General features: G+C 48.1%; 1 protein-coding gene across 1 annotated transcript in view; it reads left to right on the forward strand.

Annotated features, from left to right (window-relative positions):
• The first annotated feature begins 2,522 nt into the window (after positions 1–2,522).
• Positions 2,523–22,977, forward strand: part of LOC137375545 (polyadenylate-binding protein-interacting protein 2-like) — a 76,438-nt gene continuing 55,983 nt past the window's right edge. The window contains exons 1-2 of the mRNA XM_068042887.1: positions 2,523–2,700; positions 8,459–8,605. Coding sequence (XP_067898988.1) covers positions 8,468–8,605 — 138 coding nt within the window. The 5' untranslated portion in view covers positions 2,523–2,700; positions 8,459–8,467. The remainder of the gene's footprint in view (positions 2,701–8,458; positions 8,606–22,977) is intronic.

The following is a 22,977-nucleotide window of genomic DNA, read 5'->3' on the forward strand; positions in this document are numbered from 1 at the left end:
CCCTCCCCACACTCTTTCCCTCCCCCCTCTCTTTCCCTCCCCCTCTCGTTCCCTTTCCCTCCCCCCCCCACACTCTTTCCCTCCCCCCTCTCGTTCCCTTTCCCTCCCCCCTCTCGTTCCCTTTCCCTCCCCCCCCCACTCTTTCCCTCCCCCCTCTCGTTCCCTTTCCCTCCCCCCTCTCGTTCCCTTTCCCTCCCCCCCCCCCACTCTTTCCCTCCCCCCTCTCGTTCCCTTTCCCTCCCCCCCCCCACTCTTTCCCTCCCCCCCCCACTCTTCCCCCCCCCCACTCTTTCCCTCCCCCCTCTCGTTCCCTTTCCCTCCCCCCCCCACTCTTTCCCTCCCCCCCCCACTCTTTCCCTCCCCCCTCTCGTTCCCTTTCCCTCCCCCCCCCCACTCTTTCCCTCCCCCCCTCTCGTTCCCTTTCCCTCCCCCCCCCGTTCCCTTTCCCTCCCCCCCCCCGTTCCCTTTCCCTCCCCCCCCCACTCTTTCCCTCCCCCCTCTCGTTCCCTTTCCCTCCCCCCTCTCGTTCCCTTTCCCTCCCCCCCCCGTTCCCTTTCCCTCCCCCCTCTCGTTCCCTTTCCCTCCCCCCCCCCACTCTTTCCCTCCCCCCCCCACTCTTTCCCTCCCCCCTCTCGTTCCCTTTCCCTCCCCCCCCACCCGTTCCCTTTCCCTCCCCCCTCTCGTTCCCTTTCCCTCCCCCCCCCACTCTTTCCCTCCCCCCCTCTCGTTCCCTTTCCCTCCCCCGCCCCCACTCTTTCCCTCCCCCCCCCACTCTTTCCCTCCCCCCTCTCGTTCCCTTTCCCTCCCCCGCCCCCACTCTTTCCCTCCCCCCTCTCGTTCCCTTTCCCTCCCCCGCCCCCACTCTTTCCCTCCCCCCCCCACTCTTTCCTCCCCCCTCTCGTTCCCTTTCCCTCCCCCGCCCCCACTCTTTCCCTCCCCCTCTCGTTCCCTTTCCCTCCCCCGCCCCCACTCTTTCCCTCCCCCCTCTCGTTCCCTTTCCCTCCCCCGCCCCCACTCTTTCCCTCCCCCGCCCCCACTCTTTCCCTCCCCCGCCCCCACTCTTTCCCTCCCCCCTCTCGTTCCCTTTCCCTCCCCCCCCCCACTCTTTCCCTCCCCCCTCTCGTTCCCTTTCCCTCCCCCGCCCCCACTCTTTCCCTCCCCCCTCTCGTTCCCTTTCCTCCCCCCCCACTCTTTCCCTCCCCCCTCTCGTTCCCTCCCCCCTCTCGTTCCCTTTCCCTCCCCCCCTACTCTTTTCCTTCCCCCCTCTTTCCCTGTCCCTCCCCCCCTACTCTTTTCCTTCCCCCCTCTTTCCCTGTCCCTCCCCCCCACCCTTTTCCTTCCCCCCTCTTTCCCTGTCCCTCCCCCCCCCCTCTACTCTTTTCCTTCCCCCTCTTTCCCTGTCCCTCCCCCCTACTCTTTTCCTTCCCCCCTCTTTCCCTGTCCCTCCCCCCCCCACTCGTTCCCTTTCCCTCCCCCCCCACTCGTTCCCTTTCCCTCCCCCCCCACTCGTTCCCTTTCCCTCCCCCCTACTCTTTTCCTTCCCCCCTACTCTTTTCCTTCCCCCCTACTCTTTTCCTTCCCCCCTCTTTCCCTGTCCCTCCCCCCCACTCGTTCCCTTTCCCTCCCCCCCTACTCTTTTCCTTCCCCCCTACTCTTTTCCTTCCCCCCTCTTTCCCTGTCCCTCCCCCTTCCTCCCTCTTCCCTGTCCTTCCCCCCTCTTCCCTGTCCCTCCCCCTTCCCCCTCTTCCCTGTCCTTCCCCCCGTCCTTCCCCCTCTTCCCTGTCCCTCCCCCTTCCCCTTCCCCTGTCCTTCCCCCGTTCCCTGTCCTTCCCCCCTCTTCCCTGTCCCTCCCCCTTCCCCTGTCCTTCCCCCCGTCCTTCCCCCCGTTCCCTGTCCTTCCCCCCTCTTCCCTGTCCCTCCCCCCTCTTCCCTGTCCTTCCCCCCTCTTCCCTGTCCCTCCCCCTTCTTCCCTGTCCCTCCCCCCTCTTCCCCCCTCTTCCCTGTCCCTCCCCCCTTCCCTGTCCCTCCCCCTTCTTCCCTGTCCCTCCCCCCTCTTCCCTGTCCCTCCCCCCTCTTCCCCCCTCTTCCCTGTCCCTCCCCCTTCCCTGTCCCTCCCCCCTCTTCCCTGTCCCTCCCCCCTCTTCCCTGTCCCTCCCCCTTCCCCTGTCCTTCCCCCCTTCCCCTGTCCTTCCCCTGTCCTTCCCCTCTTTCCCTGACCCTCGTCCTTCCCCCCTCTTTCCCTGTCCCTCGTCCTTCCCCCCCTCTTTCCCTGTCCCTCGTCCTTCCCCCCTCTTTCCCTGTCCCTCCCTCTTCCCCCCCTCTCGTTTCCTTTCCCTTCCCCCCTCTCCCTTTTCCTCCCCCCTCTTTCCCTGTCCTTCCCCTTCTCTTTCCCTTTTCCCTCCCTTCTTTTCCTTCCCCCGCCTCTTTTCCCTCCCCTTGATTGTTTGCTGTCTTGTGTTCCAATGGTTGTCTTGTCATGATACTGTGGGCGGACTTCAGTGATGTCACAGAGTGATGATGAGGACTGTGCGTGATGACGTCTTTCCGGTTTGCATCGTTGTGTTGGTTGAGGCCGGAGCAATACTGGTGAGAGCGTTGCCGAGCTGTACCGAGCGTTGGAGATAGAGAAAAAGGAAAGGCGAGCGGAGAGGGGCCCTACGGCAGTGAGAGTGTGGTCTGGAGCCGGCCTGACGACACACAGTGAGTAGTGAGCGGGAGCGCGGGGACCAAGACCCTAAACAACCGTTAGTGGGAGAGCAATATCCGGGCACTTGCGCTCCTGGCGCATCATGGGAACGGGTGGCGAGTGCGGGGCGGGGCCTAGAGCTCCACCCTGCTCCCAGAGCGCCCCTCCCCCTTCTCGAGCGAAGCGCCCCGCCCCCTCCCCGGGCGTCGCGTCCCGCCCCCTCGCCGAGCGCCCCACCCCCACCCCGATCTCATTCAAACATAGAAAATTCTCACAGCGTGTGACAGGGAAGATGCAGGAAGGATGTTTCCCCTGGCTGGTGAATCTAGAACCAGGGTACTTAGGTTCAGAATAAAGGGGCAGGTCATTTCAGACTTTCATTGAGGGTTGTGAATTCACTATCCCCAGAGGGCTGTGGCAGCTCAATCATTGAGCATGTTCAAGACAGAAATTGATAGATATTTCGATACTAATGGCATCAATGGATATAGGGATAGCGTGGGAAAGTGGCGTGAGGTGGATGATTGGCTATGATCTAATTGGATGGCGAAGCAGGGTCGATGGGCTGAATGGCATACTCTGTTGCTATGTTCCCGTGTTTTTCTCTCCACAGATGCTGCCAGACCTGCTGCGAATTTCCAGCCTTTTCTGTTTTTATTTCAGATTTCCAGCATTTGCAGTATTTCTTTTATTCATTTGGGGGATGTCGGCATCACTGGCTATGCCAGCATTTATTGCCCATCCCTAATTCCCCTTGAGAAGGTGGTGAGCTGCCTTCTTGAACTGCTGCAGTTCTTAGAGTGTAGGCTGCTCGGAAGGGAGTTCCAGGATTTTGACCCAGCGACAATGAAGGAACGGCGATATAGTTACAAGTCAGGATGGTGTGTGACTTGGAGGGGAACCTGCAGGTGGTGGTGTTCCCATGCATCTGCTGCCCTTGTCCTTCTAGGTGGCAGAGGTCGTGATTTGGTAGGTGCTGTCGAAGGAGGCTTTTTAAGTTGCTGCAATGCATCTTGTAGATGGTCCACACTGCTGCCACTCTGCATCAGTGGTGGAGGGAGTGACTGTTGAAGGTGGCGGATGGGGTACCAATCAAGCAGGCTGCTTTGTTCTGGATCGTGTTGAGTGTTGTTGGAACTGCACTCATACAGGCAAGAGCAGAATATTCCATAACACTTCTAACTTGTGCCTTGTAGTTGGTGAACAGGCTTTGATTGGACAGAGCAGAGGAAGCAGAGAAAAGGGAATGAAATTCCTCAAGTGTGTGCTGAATCCTGTCCTCGAACAGGATGTTAGTTGGCTTGGGGGGAGGTGTTGCAGGACCTGGTTTGCGTAATAATATAGATCAGATAGATGAGATAAATGTGAGAGAGCACCTTATCTTTTTTTCACCTTCTATATTCCCAGGGGGTCTCATTCCCCTCTCTCAACCGCCCATTCCTATCCAGGGGTCTCCACTCCTTCATTTCTCCATCCCATCCCTGTACGGGGGTCTCCACTCTCTCAATCCCATCCCTGTACGGGGGTCTCCACTCTCTCCATCCCATCCCTATCTGGGGGGGGTCTCCCCCTCTCCATCCCATCCCTATCTGGGGGGGTCTCCCCCTCTCCATCCCATCCCTATCTGGGGGGGTCTCCCCCTCTCCATCCCATCCCTATCTGGGGGGGTCTCCCGCTCTCCATCCCATCCCTATCTGGGGGGTCTCCCCCTCTCCATCCCATCCCTATCTGGGGGGGTCTCCCCCTCTCCATCCCATCCCTATCTGGGGGGGTCTCCCCCTCTCCATCCCATCCCTATCTGGGGGGGTCTCCCCCTCTCCATCCCATCCCTATCTGGGGGGGTCTCCCCCTCTCCATCCCATCCCTATCTGGGGGGGTCTCCCCCTCTCCATCCCATCCCTATCTGGGGGGGTCTCCCCCTCTCCATCCCATCCCTATCTGGGGGGGTCTCCCCCTCTCCATCCCATCCCTATCTGGGGGGGTCTCCCCCTCTCCATCCCATCCCTATCTGGGGGGGTCTCCCCCTCTCCATCCCATCCCTATCTGGGGGGGTCTCCCCCTCTCCATCCCATCCCTATCTGGGGGGGTCTCCCCCTCTCCATCCCATCCCTATCTGGGGGGGTCTCCCCCTCTCCATCCCATCCCTATCTGGGGGGGTCTCCCCCTCTCCATCCCATCCCTATCTGGGGGGGTCTCCCCCTCTCCATCCCATCCCTATCTGGGGGGGTCTCCCCCTCTCCATCCCATCCCTATCTGGGGGGGTCTCCCCCTCTCCATCCCATCCCTATCTGGGGGGGTCTCCCCCTCTCCATCCCATCCCTATCTGGGGGGGTCTCCCCCTCTCCATCCCATCCCTATCTGGGGGGGTCTCCCCCTCTCCATCCCATCCCTATCTGGGGGGGTCTCCCCCTCTCCATCCCATCCCTATCTGGGGGGGTCTCCCCCTCTCCATCCCATCCCTATCTGGGGGGGGTCTCCCCCTCTCCATCCCATCCCTATCTGGGGGGGTCTCCCCCTCTCCATCCCATCCCTATCTGGGGGGGGTCTCCCCCTCTCCATCCCATCCCTATCTGGGGGGGGTCTCCCCCTCTCCATCCCATCCCTATCTGGGGGGGGTCTCCCCCTCTCCATCCCATCCCTATCTGGGGGGGTCTCCCCCTCTCCATCCCATCCCTATCTGGGGGGGTCTCCCCCTCTCCATCCCATCCCTATCTGGGGGGGTCTCCCCCTCTCCATCCCATCCCTATCTGGGGGGGTCTCCCCCTCTCCATCCCATCCCTATCTGGGGGGGTCTCCCCCTCTCCATCCCATCCCTATCTGGGGGGGTCTCCCCCTCTCCATCCCATCCCTATCTGGGGGGGTCTCCCCCTCTCCATCCCATCCCTATCTGGGGGTCTCCCCTCTCTCAATCCCATCCCTGTACGGGGGTCTCCACTCTCTCAATCCCATCCCTGTACGGGGGTCTCCACTCTCTCAATCCCATCCCTGTACGGGGGTCTCCACTCTCTCAATCCCATCCCTGTACGGGGGTCCCCCCCTCTCCATCCCATCCCTATCTGGGGGGGTCTCCCCTCTCTCCATCCCATCCCTGTCCAGCGATATCAATATCACGTATAATCATGACAGATTCTAGCCTTCTGACCTGGAGATTGTCGGGTTATTTCTCTGTGCTATTTTTAAAAGATTGTGTCTGTGTTTGGTGCTCTAAAATCCTTAGGCACTTCTCTCATTTTTAATGGCTCCCTTCAGCCGTGGCTCAGTTGGGAGCACTTGCCTCTGAGACACAAGGTTGCAGGTTCGAATCCAACTCCAGGACTTGAACACGAAAATCCAGCTGACACTCCAGTGCAGTACTGAGGGAGTGCTGCACTGTCAGAGGTACAATCTTTCAGATGAGACATTAAAACGAGGCCCTGTCTGCCCTCTGAGGTGGATTTAAATTATCCCATTGCACTATTTTGAAGAAGAGCAGCAGAGGAGAGGTGGTGGAGGTATGTTGGGCCGAATGGTCTCCTTCTGTGCTCTAACACTTCTGTGAGTTATCCCTGGTGTTCTGGACAATATTTATCCCTCAACCAACATCACAAAAACAGATTTTCTGCTCATTATTGTTTGTTTGTTCATCATTGCTGTTTGTGGGAGCTTTCTGTACGCAAATATGATTGCACATTTCCTACATTACAACAGTGACTACACTTCAAAAAGTACTTTGTTGGCTTAAAGCACTTTGGAACTTCCGGTGCTCATGAAAGGCACTATAAAACTCCAAGTCAGTCTTTCTTTCTCAATATCCATTTCACTAAGACCCTTGTAACATATTGATCTGGGCTTGGTCTGGTGTCTCTTGCATCCTCAGCCTGTCAATGATGGCCCTATGTCAAGTTTGTTTCTACTCCCTCCCACTCCACCACCAGCGCGCCCCCTTTCCGAACCCAGTATGCTGGGGAAAGTATCAGTCTGCCCACGGACTCCCTGTGACCAGTAACAGGTGGGTTTGCAGTCCCTTCCTCACTGGATGTTCTGTCACCTCTTTTGCTCTCTCGGTGACCCGTAACTTTTCCTTTTTTTATCTGTTTAGTTTAGTTTAGAGATACAGCACTGAAACAGGCCCTTCGGCCCACCGAGTCTGTGCCGACCATCAACCACCCATTTATACTAATCCCATATTCCTACCACATCCCCACCTGTCCCTATATTCCCCTACCACCTACCTATACTAGGGGCAATTTATAATGGCCAATTTACCTATCAACCTGCAAGTCTTTTGGCTTGTGGGAGGAAACCGGAGCACCCGGAGAAAACCCACGCAGACACAGGGAGAACTTGCAAACTCCACACAGGCAGTACCCAGAATTGAACCCGGGTTGCTGGAGCTGTGAGGCTGCGGTGCTAACCACTGCGCCACTGTGCTTGCTGGGAGCATTGATGGAAGTATTTGATATCTGTAACATTGCCTATACCTACCCTCTTTCTCTTTTAGCTATGTTGGTGTCAGTGCACTGCACTTCCTGAGAGTCCTTTCTACATATTACTTAACCATATGGCATCGTCAAAAATAAGCCTAACATTAAACTTCATGGGTTTGTGCCTGTTCTTCCCAGAGTGCCTGAGTCTGAACTGCTCTCCAACCTGCTGCTACTTCCTAATATCAGGCCCAGGCCAGGTTTCCAGTCTATCTGGTAATCTAAAACCCTTGCTTCCACGTACTTCATTTCTTTAATTCCGAGTTCTTGGTCCAGGTCACCTCTCCCCTCCCCTCTTTCTTTCTCTGCTCAATCCACATGCTTCCACCTGATCTTCACCCTGATTGTTGTAATCAACCTCCTTTGACTAAATGAGATTCAGGATTATTGGAAATGCTCACTTGGCTATTTGCTGCCAGTCCCGGTCACGTTCTGGAATTATCACCACACCTATTGAGATAACAGCATCTTATAATGCCACTGAGAAAAAAAGACAACCTTTTTCGAGTTCTAGGGATTGCAGGATGGCCCTTACACTCATTTCTGGTAATCAATGATACTGGTTGTACAGAGCTGCTGAAGGTGCTTTAAACTGCTTAGATTATCTAATGTTGCCTGAAATTTCAATGCTAGTGTGTTGATAGGTATATAGGCCATACATTCCAAAGACTGGTGGATCGGATCAAACATGTCCCTTCTGCTGTTCGCAACAGGCAAGGTATGCGCCGTACCCAACCAGCCATGCTTGCAAAACTCGAAACACAGTGTCCAACATTAGATGTGATTCTGCGATTGGACAACATTTGCTAAATAATCCACAGTGTACTAAGAATTATGCTGACCATCAGTTTAAGATTGTCAGTAGGGCTCGCAGTGTGGTGCGTTTGTGCATACTGGAAGCTACATATATTAATACACAGGCCCTGTTCTTTGCAGACAAAGAATATATACAAACATTGGGCCTGTTTCAGCTAAATAAAATAAGTGACAGCCATTTGCTGGTTCATTCCTCCGGACAATGCCTTGACCAATCAGAGTCAAGCTGCCTGGTTTAAATTTCAAACAAAGCTTGGCAGTTAACTGTCAGTCACTGTAAACTGATGCATTCCCCATGGCAATGCCTCATCCAATCAGAGTTTACTTGCCAGCCAATCAGCACTCTCTTCTCATGCAGTATAAGTTGTTGTTTTCCCTTAAATTGGTTATTGTGTATTGTCCTGATGAGTGCAAGATGAAAAGCTTCGACAACATGTCTCTATTTTCAGCAGTACTCAAGTTCTGTTCTACTAAATGACTATTTGTTTAATAGGTAGCAAAAATGAAAGACCCAAGTCAGAGCAATAATACTCCAAGCATCAACAGTGACGAAGTAGTTCTAAATGGTCACTCGCATGATGACGATAATCCTTTTGCAGAGTACATGTGGATGGAAAACGAAGAAGAATTCAATAGACAGGTGAGCCCTGAAGTGGCTGTTTTGTAAACTTTTAATCCTTTGATACAGTTCAGACTTTCACATGTTGTTTTCCTGTCCTGACATTTTCATAAATGGATTGGGCCCCTCATTAGCTAAAGTCACTTTTTTCTGTTTTACCGAAGTAACATAACCTAGCTGCAGCAATTAATCTTGATTCTGTGTTAAAATTGAGGTGGGATTCTCACTCTGACTTAGTTCTGTCACATTTTGGAAATTTCATATACTCACCAGATTGGTAAACGCTAAAGTAGTTCAACAAATCAATATACACTTTTTAAAATACATGTAAATAAAGACATGGATATGGACTGTACAAGACCAGGATTTTATAATATGCTCATCTGGAATGCCCATGGAGACAACTCTCTCAGTTCCTGTTTAATCTTTTTTTGTATCGCAGCCGTCTTTAGTCTGAACATGCACTGTGTTCATCCTCCATAGTTGAAGATGATCTGGGCATAAACTAGAATTAATTATGTTTTAGGTGTGATGTGTTTGAAGTTGATTAATCAGTCCAATTTGAGCACGAACAAATCTATTACAAATTAGACACACGTATTGGTGTGGAAGAGGTGCTTGCGGCTCTGGGCTTGCGAAGCTCAAGTTTCCATTTGGCCAGTGCAGCTTTGTTTTTTTCATCGGAGGTGGTGCCTTTGCTGATGAGACTGCTGCATACAGAGCAATCCCGTGTGGGGTTCTCCCATCTCGGGCAGTGTTGCAACTTTTCAGTGAGACCTTGAGCGTGTCCTTGACATGCTTTTTCTGGCCTCCATGTATGTGAATGTTTCCCTTCAATTAGCTCACCATGGTGGAGCTTTTTTGGCAAACACTCATTCGGCATTCTGGCAATATGTCCTGCCCATCTTACCTAAGCTCTCTTCAGAGTGTGAATTCTAGGCATGTAGGTAAGGGGGAGAATCTCTGTATTAGGAATCTTGTCCTGTGATCTGATCTTGAGTAGTCTGTGCAAGCGGGTCATGTGAATGTGGTGTAGCTTGTTTGCATGCCTGGAGTAAACTGTCCACGTCTCATAAGCATACACAAGAGTAGGAAGGACAGCAGCTCTGTATACCTTCACTTTTGTTGAGAGACTAATTCCTCTTCAATCCCAGACAGTATTTCGTAGCTTGCTAAAGGCAACACGATCTTAGCCATTCTGCGTTGACTTCGTCATCCGTAAGAACTGCTCTGTGCTGCCGATGTAGGTAAATTGTCGACCGCTTCAAGCCTTCGACCATTGACTGTAATAGTTGGCTTCACATACGTCTTTTGTGGGGTAGGTTGGTACATGACTTCAGTCTTTTTGGTGCTGTTAATGAGACCGATGTTATCACATGCAGATGAGAAGTGGTCCATGCTTTGCAGACTAATGTTGATGTCACTTTTACTAACACAGAATGCTTTAGAAAGCATGGCAGAAAACCTCACGCTGAACAGGGTAGGAGCCAACACATAGCCCTGCTTTATTCCAATTATGACTGGGAAGGCATTAGAAGACTAAACTGTTCAGGACATGAGGAAGCATGTTGTCATGGAATTGCCATATCATAATGATGAATTTTTCTGGATAGCCAGATTTTGCCATGATCTTCCATAGGCCCTCACAGCTAACTGTGTTTAAGGTTTTAGTCAGATCGACAAATGTTGAGTGCAAGTTGCAGTTCAGCTCTTGGCATTTCTGCTGGAGCTGATGTGCAGCAAGCACCATGTCAACGAGACTATGACCTTTTCTAAAGCTGCATTACTCTTTTGGAGAAGGCGCTGTTCGAGATGCAGTGTCAAGCTCTTGCAAGTAAGGAACATAGGAGCAGGAGAAGGCCATTCAGCCCATCGAGCCTGCTCCGCCACTCAATTAAACCATCAACGCCACTTTCCTGCGCTATCCCCATATCCCTTGATGCCATTAGTATCCAGATATCTATCGATTTCTGTCTTGAACATGCTCAATGATTGAGCTTCCTTTGCTCTCTGGGCTAGAGAATTTCAAAGATTCACCACCCTTCTCGTTTAAATCATCTTCAGTCAGCTGGCAGGATGTCCAAATCTTCTGAGAAGTTTTGCCTCACAGTATCCATTTTGAGTCTTGAGATGTTGAGTCTTTTTGACTTTTTTCCCCTGGGGGCATCTCGGGCTGGATATAGATATTGAGCTTTGAGACAATGAGTCTGTGGTTAGTCCAACAATCTGCTCCATGCATGGCTTTGCTGACTGACATCTTGCTTGTCCTTCCTTCTGACAACGTAGTCAATTTAGATGGCAGTGAGGGTGTATCCAGGATGTCTTGTTTTGTTTTGGCAGATGGAATACAGTGTTGGTAATGAGGAGGTCATGCTCTGCACATGTCTATCGACTCAGTTTCTCCCAGTCGTTCCCTTCCAGGTCTGACGGTCTATGCCAACTCTGACGTTGAAGTCACCGAGTTTGTCTGATTTTGACATTGTAACAATCAAAGATTCTAGCTCTTCATAAAATTTATCTATCACTTTTTAAGGATTTGTCATCATAGGTGCATAAGCACTGAAAATGGTGGCATGATTTTTCCCTGTGAGGGAAAGTCACAATGTCATGAGTCAGTTGTTTGTGCCTTTTGGGAGGCTGGCTAGTTGGGGATGAGGTTGGACTTGACAGCAAACCCTACCATTGCTTCATGATGCTCTGCTATTGCGACCACTCCAAAAGAAGTTGTATCCAGCTTCAGCTTCTGCAATTTGTCCTTCATCAGTTAGACAAGTCTCATTTAATGCTGCTTTTTGGATGTTGTATTTGGCAAGTTCTCTTCCAACCAGGGCTGTTCATTTCTCTGGTCTGTCTGCTCTGGCATAGTCCATCAGCATTTGCATGTTCCACCTGCTGATGGAAACCTTTGTCGTCTTTACACGTATTCAACTGTTGTTTTGAGATCCCCGTCAGTCGCAGTAAACTGGCCAGGGTAGGTGAAGCCGTCAATGTTTAGGGCACCTTTCCTAGCCCCTTCCTCATGACCTGGAGGTAAACAGTGCGATCCTGAAGAGGGCTGTTCAGTCGCTCAGGGCTGTTGAGGTCCACCGCCGCTTCAATATGGTGCAAGATAGCCCAATGCCCTGAGCTGCCTGTGTGCAGGCTTGCGACTACAGATTCCAGTGTATCCTCACCTGCTGCTCCCCCATCGCCACAGGATTGGAAGACTGTATGCTGAATGAGTTGGTGGGTGATGTCATGATTTGCACACGAAATAGATTATAGTGAGAGAGAGTTGTGCTGCATTAACTCACTTGCTTGTCCAGGGACATCTTAATCCAGTGGCAAGACAAAGTTAAGATGGCTGGAGATGATTCTGGATGTAGCGGATAACCTTGGTACCTTGGCCTGACCACGCTCTTTGCTCTCAACCCCCTTGTGGCCGTTGAATTTGTGTTGAACTCTTCCATGCACTCCGTTGAATCAGACTTCTCATTGTAAGTATAGGCAAATCCTAAATCACCGATATGAGAGACACGTCAGCTATCCTCACCTGCTTTTACCTGCCTGTTGGGATGCTTTGCTGGGGTGTGCGTTGCATGCTAACGACTACTTGCAGTCACAGATGAGAGCTGGGCGCCGGTGAGGACCAAAGAAAGGTGAACCATTCCGAAAAGTGCAACCAGTCCCCCTTTTCAGAGGAATTACCCCTCCCAGATGCACCCTATACACCCCATCTGAACGTAAGTATTTATACAAAGCTGAAGACCGATTTCCTGCAATTATCACATTCCTCCGTAACGTCTGCAGTCTTTGACCTGGTTGACCACACCAGCCTCCTAAAGCCCCTCTCCTCTGTTGTCCAGCTGGTTGGGACTGCTGTCACCTGGTTCCATTCTTAGCTATTTAATCGTAGCCAGAGCATCTCCTACAATGGATTCTCTTCCCACTGTTGCACAGTTACCTTTGAAGTCCCCCAAGGATCTATACTTGGCCCCTTCTTGTTTCCCATCTGCAGCCTTCCATGTAGCGACATCATCCGAAACCACATAGTGCAGTTCCACGTGTATGCTGATGACACTCAGCTCTACCTCTCTCGATCCCTCCATTGTCTCTGATTTGTCATGCTATTGTCTAAAGCTAGAATTAGATGAGCAGAAATATCTTCCAATTAAACATTGGGAAGATAGAAGACATTGTCCTTTGAGCCCGTGACAAACTATGTTTCCTATTCACTGACTCCATCCCTCTCCCTAGCTACCGTTTGAGCCTGGTTCTGTTCTTATCTATCTAATCATAGCCAGGAAATCACGTCATGGCTTCGCTTGCTGCTCCCGTACTGTTACCTCTGGCGTCCCCCAAGGATCTATGCCTTGCCCCCTCCTATTTCTTCTCCACATGTTGCCCCTCAGTGACATCATCCAAAAGCATGGCGTTAGTTTTCACATGTATGCTGACAACACTCAGCTCTACCTCGCTACCACTTCCCTCCGCTCCCTCCTTCTTTGGCCTCCTTGTCTCGAGAGATAATGGGTAAGCACCTGGAGGTGGTCAGTGGTTTGTGGAGCAGTGCCTGGAGTGGCTATAAAGGCCAATTCTAGAGTGACAGACTCTTCCACAGGCGCTGCAGATAAAATTGGTTGTCGGGGCTGTTACACAGTTGGCTCTCCCCTTGCACTTCTGTCTTTTTTCCTGCCAACTGCTAAGTCTCTTTGACTCGCCACTCTTTAGCCCCGTCTTTATGGCTGTCCGCCAGCTCTGGCAATCACTGGCAACTGACTCCCACGACTTGTGGTCAATGCCATAGGACTTCATGTCGCGTTTCCCTCAACTGTCCCACTGTTATTAAACTATCAGACTGTTTATCTGACCTCCAGTACTGGATGAGCAGAAATTTCATTCAATTAAGTGTGGGGAAGGCTGAAGCCATTGTTTTCGGTCCCTGCTCCAAACCCTGTTCCCTAGCTACTGTCTCCATTCCTCTCCCTGGCTGAGATTAAGTAATCTGTGCACAACCTTAGTGTCATATTTGATCCTGAGATGAGCTTCCAACCTCATATTTGTGCCATCACTAAGACTGCCTATTTCCACCTCCGTAACATCGCCCAACTTTACCCCTTCCTCAGCTCATTTGCTGCTGAAACCTTCATTGATGCTTTGTTACCTCTAGACTTGACTATTCCAACACACTCCAGGCAAGTCTCCCACATTCTTATCTCTGTAAACTTGAGATCAAAACTCTGTTGCCTGTGTCTTAACTCCCACCAAGTCCCGTTCCCTATCTGCCCTGTGCTTGCTGACCTACATTGACTCCCGGCCAAGGATTGTGTTGATATTAAAATTCTCATCCTTGTTTCAAATTGCTCCAGTGCCTCGCCCCTCCCTATCACTGTAATCTCCTCCAGCCCCACAACCCTCAGATATCTGTGCTCCACTAATTTTGGCCTCTTGTGCATCCCTGATTTTAATCGCTCCACCATTGGTGGCTGCACATTCAGTTGTCTGGGCCCTAAGCTCTGGAATACACTCCCTACACCTGTCCAGCTCTCTACCTTGCTTTCCTCCGTTAAGACACTCTTTTAAACCTGCCTCTTTGACCAAGCTTTGGGTCATCTGACCTAATATCATCTTTTGTGGCTCGGTATCATATTTTGTTTTATAATCATCTTGTGAAGCGTCTTGAGGCAGTTTTATTACGTTAATGTTGATAATGATGAACCAGACTGTTTGCGACCTCAGCATCCTATTTAACCTTGAGCTGAACTTTGAACCTCGTATCCTCTCCATCACCATGACTATCTATTTCCACCTCTGTAACATCGCCTGATTTTGCCCCACTTCAGCTCATCTGCTGCTGAAACCCTAATTGATGCCTTTACCTCCAGACTTGAATATTCTTATGCTCTCCTGGCCAGTCTCTCATCTTCCACCCTCTGTAAACTTGAGCTCATCCAAAACTCTGCTACCCATATCCTGACTTACACAAAGGCCCATTCACCTATCACCTCGACCTTGGCTCCTGGTCCAGCAATGCCTTGATTTTTGTTTTTCATTTTTTTTTTTCTTTTTAAATTCTCATCCTTATTTTCCAATCCTTCCATAGACTTACCCCTCCTTCCTCTTTATCTCTGTAACCTCATCCAGGCATATGGCACCACTCCCCTCCCCACCCGAAAACTCTGCATTCCTTCAATTCTTGCACCTTGCACATCGCGGATTTTAATTGCTTCACCATTGGTACATACAAACATATGAATTAGGAGCAGGAGTAGGCCGCTCGGCCCCTTGAGCTTGCTCCGCCATTCAACAAGATCATGGCTGATCTGATTGTAACGTCAACTGCATATTCCCACCTACACCAAATAACCTTTCACCCCCTTGCTTATCAAGAATCTACCTTAAAAATCTCTGCCTTAAAAATATTCAAAGACTCTGCTTCCACCACCTTTTGAGGAAGAGCGTTCCAAAGTTGCACGATCCTCAGAGAAAAAATTTCTCCTCATCGCTGGCTTAAATGGGCGACCCCTTATTTTTAAACAGTGACCCCCAGTTCTAGATTCCCCCGCAAGAGGAAACATCCTTTCCACATCCACCCTGTGAAGACCCCTCAGAATATTATATGCTTCAATCAAGTGAATTGGTGGTTGTCTTTCAGCTGTCTAAGCCCGAAGCTCTGGAATTTCCTCTGAAAATCTTTCCATCTCACCACTCCTCTCCTTTAAGCTGCTGCTTAAAACCTACACTTTCTTTGACCAAACTTTGAGATGCCTATCCTAACATCCCTTCCTTTGGCTCAGTGTCACATTTTGTTTGCTGGCTCTCCTGTGAATTGCCTTGGGATGTTTTACCACATAAAAGTGCTGTATAAATGCAAGTTGTTGTTCCTGTCTGGTACCTATTGGTAATTTTGGATATTGATTTAAATGTTGTATAGGGCCTATATTTCTTGTTTGTAAACCTTGCGTCTTCTCATGCATTCATGTCAACATTTCAGCTGCTCTGTCAGGACTGTGACTGTTGTGGATAGAGCTTCTGAACGTCTCCCAATTCCATTGTCATCTTGGATTCTATTAATCAGTATTATGTGCAATTTATTATTTATTATAGAGAAAATACCAAATGCAGCTGTCTGCCAGCCACGATATGATGCACCATTTCTCACACTGCTGAAGATAACTCATTACCTTCAGTAACTAGTGGAAGGTAATTAGTCCCTTCCCAAATTTGGGGCTCCATCTGACCCCATTAATTATTGAAAGCTTAGAACAAACCCTTTTCATAAACCCCTGATGAGGCCCTGCTGATTATTTCATACTGTATTTATTATATATTAAATTTGGTATGCAGCATGCATTTCATTGTATCTGTTGCTCTGGTAAGTGACTCTGTGATAGGTATTCTCAATTGTTAAATGTGTCACATTGTGTGACACACGGATGCATGGAGACACAGTAGGGTAGTGCTCATGTTACTGGACTAGTAATCCAGAAGCTTGGACGAATGATCCGGAGACCGATAAATTCCGACTCCATCACTGTCCCTGGCTGCCCCAGTCTCCAGGCTGAACCAGACTGTTTACAAACTTGGTGTCATGTTTGACCCTGAGATGAGCTTCCAACCAAGTATTTGCCCCATCACTAAAACTGCTTATTTCTGCCCCATAACATTGCCTGATTCCACCCCTGCCTCAGCTCATCAGCTGCTGAAGCCCTTATCCATGCCTTTGTTACCTGTAAACTTGACAATGCACTCCTGTCTGGCCTCCTATGTGCGACCCTCTGTAAACTTGAGGTAAATAACTCTGCTGCCCACGTCTGTAGTAAGCCTTTGCGCTTCAGGAGCTTCGGCTCAGAGTCATTGAGCTGAAGTCCAAGCTGCAGACATTGCGATGCATCAGGGAGGGGGAAAGTTACCTGGACACTTTGTTCCAGAAGGCAGTCACATCCCTTAGGATAGGGTCATCTGATTTGGTCAGGGACAGGAGGGTGTGACTGCAAGTCAGGCAGGTTAAGGGATCTTAAGGTGGGAGTGGAGGATACTCGGCCCTTAAAATTGAGCAACAAGTTCGAGGTTCTTGCAACTTGTATGGACAAGAGCGAAGGCTGTAGTGTGGATGAGTAGACTGACCATGGTACAGGAAGCCATTCAAATCTGGGGTGTTAAAAGGAAGGTAGTGGTATTAGGGGACAGTATAGTCAGGGGGATAGACACTGTTCTCTGCAGCTGAGAGCAAGAGTCCAGAAGACTGTGTTACCTGCCTGGTGCCAGGGTTCGTGACATCTGCTCAGGGCTGGAGAGGAACTTAGTGGGAGGGGGTGGATCCAGTTGTCGTGGTTCAAGTAGGTACCAACGACATAGATAGGACTAGGAAAGAGGTTCTGCATATGGAGTATGAGGAGCTAAGTGCTAAATTAAAAAGCAGAACCTCAAAGGTAATCTCTGGATTACCTGAGCCACGTGCAAATTGGCGTAGGGTAAATAGGATGTGTAGCTCAAGGACTGGTGCTGGAGAAGTGGGTTTCGGTTTGTGGGGCACTGGCACCAGTACTGGGGAAAGTGGGGGCTGTACCTTTGGGACAGATTTCACCTGAACCGTGCTGGGACCAGTGTTCTAGGGAAGTAGAAAGGGCTTTAAATTAAATAGAGGGGGGAAGGGATCATGTAGGGGAAGATTGAGTAAATTAAAGGGAAATGACAAGGCAATAGATCAAGATGGCAATAAATATAATGATCAGAGTATGGCAGGAAGGGACAGTGATTGCAAACTTAAGAGCATGCCAGCAGATGGGACCAGAGTTTACAAAAACAGTAAAAAAAAAAAATCCTCAATTACAGACTCTGCATCTGAATGTGCACAGCATTCGCAATAAAATAGATTAATTATCAATCAAATAGAAATTTATATATATGACTTGATAGCCATTACAGAGACGTGGCTGCAAGGAAACCAAAGCTGGGACCTGAATATCCAAGGGTACGTGACATAGAAACATAGAAAATAGGAGCAGGAGTAGGCCATTCGGCCCTTTGAGCCTGCTTCGCCATTCATTATGATCATGGCTGATCATCCAACTCAGTAGTCTGTTCCCGCTTTCCCCCATATCCTTTGATCCCTTTCGCCCCAAGAGCCATCTCTTAACTCCTTCTTGAAAACATACAATGTTGTGGCCTCAACTGCTTTCTGTGGTAGCGAATTCCACAGGCTCACCACTCTCTGGGTGACATTCAGGAAGGACAGGAAGCTGGGAAAAGGTGGTGGGGTATCTCTGTTAATTAAAGAGGACATTAATACTGCAGTGAGAGATGACCTTATTTCTAAAGATTTTGACGTAGAATCAGTTTGGGTGGAACTAAGAAACAGCAAGGGGCCGAAAACATTGGTGGGAGTTGTTTATAGGCCACCAAACAGCAGTGCTAATGTAAATCACAGTATAAATCAGGAAATTAGAGGTGCATGTAATAAGGGTAATTCAATCTACATTTGACTGGGTAAACTTTATTCGTACTAATGTTGTAAAAGACAAATTCTTGGAATGTATGCAGGATTGTTATCTAGAGTAGTATGTTGAGGAACCAACTAGGGAATGGGCTATTTTAGATTTAGTTTTATGCAATGAAAAACAGATAATTAATCTTGTAAAGGAACCTTTAGGAAGAGTGACCATAATATGATGGAATTTGACATTAAGTTTGAAAGTGATGTAGTTCAATCAGAAACTAGGGTCTTACCTTCATAGTTTCCTTTACTTAGATTTATGAGGGGGCAAATTGGCTATGGTAGATTGGAAAACTGCGTTAAAATGTATAATGGTACATAGGCAATGGCTAACATTTAAAGAACTAATACATAGTTTACAACAAAAATACATTCCTTGAATGCACAAAAACCTAGTAACGAAAGTGGTTCCAACCGTGACTCAAGAAAGAAATCAAGGATTATATGAGAGCAAAGGAAGAGGCGTAAAAGTTGCCAAAAAATGGTAAGCAAAGGAGGACCAAGAAAAAATAAAGAAAGGGAAAATAGAATGAGAGTAAACTATTGAGAAACATGAAAACGGACTGTTAAAGTTTCTATAGCTGTGTAAAAAGAAAAAGATTAGCAAAGACAAATGCGGGTCCTTTACAAGTGGAGTCAGGAGAATTTATAGTGGCGAGTAGGGAAATGGCAGAGAAACTAAGCAAATACTTTGTGGTCTGTCTTCACAGAGGAAAATGCTAAAAACCTTCCAGAAATAATGGAGAATCAAGGTACTTGTGTAAACGAGGAACTGCAAGATATTGACATTAGTAAAAAAAAAGTATTAGAGGAAATAATGGGACTGACTGGAGTGTGTAAAGGATGGTTTTCTAGAACAGTATGTTGCAGAGAACAGGCTATTTTAGATCTAGTTTTATGTAATGAGAAAGGGCAAATTAATAATCTTGTTGTAAAAGAGCCTTTAGGGGTGAGTGACCAAAATATGATAGAATTTTACATTATGTTTGAAATTGAGGTAGTTCAATCTGAAGCCAGGGTGTTAATTTTGAACAAAGGAAATTATGAAGGTATGAGGGGCAAATTGGCTGAGGTGGATTGGGAAAATACATTAAGAGATATGACAGTACATAGGCAATGGATAGTCTTTAAAGAAATATTGCGTAGTTTACAGCAACTATACATTCCTTCAAGGCACAAAAACCCCAAAAGTAAGGCAGTCAACCGTGGATAATAAAGGAAGTTAAGGATTGTATAAGATTAAAAGAAAAGGCCTGTAAAGTTGCCAGAAATATTAGTAAACCTGAGGATTGGGAGGATTTTAGAATATAGCAAAGGAGGATGAAGAAACTGATAAAGAAAGGGAGAATAGAATATGAATGTAAGCTAGCAAAAAATATTAAAATGGACTGTAAAAGCTTCTACAGGTATGTAAAAAGGAAATGTTTGGCTCAGACAGATGTGGGTGCATTACAGGCAGAGTCAGGAGAATTTATAATGGGGAATAGAGAAATGGCAGAGAAGCTAAATGATTACTTTGTGCCTGTCTTCACTGAGGAAGATAAAAGAAATCTTCCAGAATTAGAAATCCAAGGGATTAGGGAGAATGAGGAATTGACGGAAATTAATATTAGTAAGAAGGTTGTATTGGAGAAATTAATGGGGCTGAAGGTTGATAAGTCCCCAGGACCTGATATTCTACATCCTAGTGTGTTGAAAGAGGTAGCTGTGGAGATAATGAATGCATTGGGGATCATCTTCCAAAATTCTATAGATTCTGGAGCGGTTCCTGCAGATTGGAAGGTCGCAAATGTCACCCCATTATTTAAGAAGGGAGGGAGAGAGAAAACGGGGAATTACAGATCTGTTAGTCTTGCATCAGTCGTTGGGAAAATGCTAGCATCTATTCTAAACATGTGATAAATGGGCACTTGGATAATAATGATCTGATTGGGCATAGTCAACATGGATTTATGAACGGGAAATCATGTTTGACGAACCTGTTGGAGTTTTTTGAGGATGTTACTAACAGAAATGATAAAGGGGAGTCGGTGGACGTAGTATACTTGGATTTTCAGAAGGCTTTTGATAAAGTCCCCCACAGGAGGTTGGTAAGCAAAATCAAAGCACATGGGATAGGAGGTAATATACTGGCATGGATTAAGGATTGGCTAACAGGCAGAAAGCAGAGAGTAGGAATAAACAGGTTATCCTCGCGTTTGGCACGCTGTGGCTAGTGGGGTGTCACAGGGATCAGTGTTTGGGCCCCAGCTGTTCACAATATATAGCAATGATTTGGATGTGGGGACTAAATGTATGTCCGAGTTTGCAGATGACACAAAGCTAGGTGGGAATGTGTGTTGTGAAACATAGAAAATAGGAGCAGGAGTAGGCCATTCGGCACTTCGAGCCTCCTCCACCATTCATTATGATCATGGCTGATCATCCAACTCAGTAACCTGTTCCTGCTTTTGCCCCATACTCTTTGATCCCTTTAGACCCAAGAGCTATATCTAACTCCTTCTTGAAAACATACAATGTTTTGGCCTCAACTGCTTTCTGTGGTAGAAAATTCCACAGGCTCACCACTCTCTGGGTGAAGAAATTTCTCCTCATCTCAGTCCTGAAAGGTTTACCCCGTATCCTTAGATTATGACCCCTGGTTCTGGACTCCCCCACCATCGGGAACATCCTTCCTGCATCTATCCTGTCAAGTCCTATTAGAATATTATAGGTTTCTATGAGATCCCCCCACGCTCTTCTGAACTCCAGCGAATATAACCCTAACTGACTCGATCTCTCCTCATACATCAGTCCCACCATCCCAGGAATCAATCTGGTAAACCTTCGCTGCACTCCCTCTATAGCAAGAACATCCTTCCTCAGATAAGGAGACCAAAACTGCACACAGTATTCCAGGTGTGGCCTCACCAAGGCCCTGTATAATTGCAGCAAGACATTCCTGCTTGTGTACTCGAATCCTCCCGCTATGAAGGCCAACATACCATTTGCCTTTTTTACCGCCTGTTGGACCATGTTTACCTTCAGCAACTGGTGTACGAGAACACCCAGGTCTCGCTGTATATTCCCCTCTCTGTTTATAGCCATTCAGATGATAATCTGCCTTTCTGTTTTTGCTACCAAAGTGGATAACCTCACATTTATCCACATTATATTGCATCTGCCATGCATTTGCCCACTCACTCAACTTGTCCAAATCACCCTGGAGCCTCTCTGCATCCTCCTCACAACTCACCCTGCCACCCAGTTTTGTGTCATCTGCAAATTTGGAGATATTACATTTAGTTCCCTCATCTAAATCATTAATATATATTGTGAATAGCTGGGGTCCTAGCACCGATCCCTGCGGTACCCCACTAGTCACTGCCTGCCATTCGGGAAAAGACCCATTTATCCCTACTCTTTGTTTCCTGTCTGCCAACCAATTTTCTATCCATTGCAATACACTATCCCCAATCCCATACTGTTTAATTTTACACGCTAATCTCTTATGTGGGACTTGGTCGAAAACCTTCTGAAAATCCAAATAAACCACATCCACTGCTCCCCCGCATCGACTCTATTAGTTACATCCTCGAAGAATTCTAGTAGATTTGTCAAGCATGATTTCCCTTTCGTAAATCCATGCCGACTCTGTCCGATTCTACCACTGTTCTCTTAGTGCTCTTGCTATAAAATCTTTGATAATGGATAATTTTCCCCACTACCGACGTCAGGCTGACTGGTCTATAATTCCCTGCTTTCTCTCTACCTCCCTTTTTAAATGGTGGGTTACATTAGCTACCCTCCAATCTGTAGGAACTGTTCCAGAGTCTATAGAATCTTGTAAGATGACCATCAATGCAACCACTATTTCTAGGGCCACTTCCTTAAGTACTCTGGGATGCATACCATCAGGCCCTGGGGATCTATCGGCCTTCAATCCCATCAATTTCCCCAACACCATTTCTCGACTAATACTGATTTCCTTCAGATCCTCTCTCTCACTAAGCCCTGTGTTCCCCAACATTTCTGGTATGATATTTGTGTCCTCCTTTGTGAAGGCCGAACCAAAGTATGCATTTAGTTGGTCAGCCATTTCTTTGTTCCCCATAATAATTTCCCCTGTTTCTGATTGTAAGGGACCTACATTTGTCTTCACCGATCTTTTTCTCTTCTCATACCTATAGAAACTTTTACAGTCAGTTTTTATGTACCCCGCAAGCTTGCTCTCGTACTCTATTTTCCCCTTCTTAATCAATCCCTTGGTCCTCCTTTGCTGAATTCTAAACTGCTTCCAATCCTCAGGTCTGTTGCTTTTTCTGGCGAATTTAGATACCTCTTCCTTGGATATAATGCTATCTCTAATTTCCCTTGTAAGCCATGGTTTGGCTACCTTTCCCATTTTACTTTTGCGCCAGACAGGAATAAACAATTGTTGCAGTTCATCCATGCGCTCTTTGAATGTTTGCCATTGCCTATCCACTGTCATCCCTTTAAGTAACGTTTCCCAATCCATCATAGCCAACTCGTGCCTCATACCTTCGTTGTTTCCTTTACTAAGATTCAGGACCCTAGTCTCAGAATCAGCTATGTCGCTCTCCATTTTGATGAAGAATTCTATCATATTATGGTCGCTCATCCCCAAGGGGTCTCGCACCACTAGATTGTCGATTATTCCTCTCTCATGACACAATACCCAGTCTAGGATGGCCTGTTCTCTAGTTGGTTCCTCAACGTATTGGTCCAGAAAACCATCTGGTATACACTCCAAGCATTCCTCCTCTACGGTGTCGTGACTAATTTGATTTGCCCAAAATATATGCAGATTAAAATCACCCATAATTACAGATGTTCCTTTATCGCATGCATCTCTAATTTCCTGTTTAATGCCATTCCCAACATCAGCACTACAATTTGGGGATCTATATACAATCCC

This window comes from Heterodontus francisci, chromosome 12 (assembly GCF_036365525.1).
Source record: "Heterodontus francisci isolate sHetFra1 chromosome 12, sHetFra1.hap1, whole genome shotgun sequence".
Lineage (NCBI taxonomy): Eukaryota > Metazoa > Chordata > Chondrichthyes > Heterodontiformes > Heterodontidae > Heterodontus > Heterodontus francisci.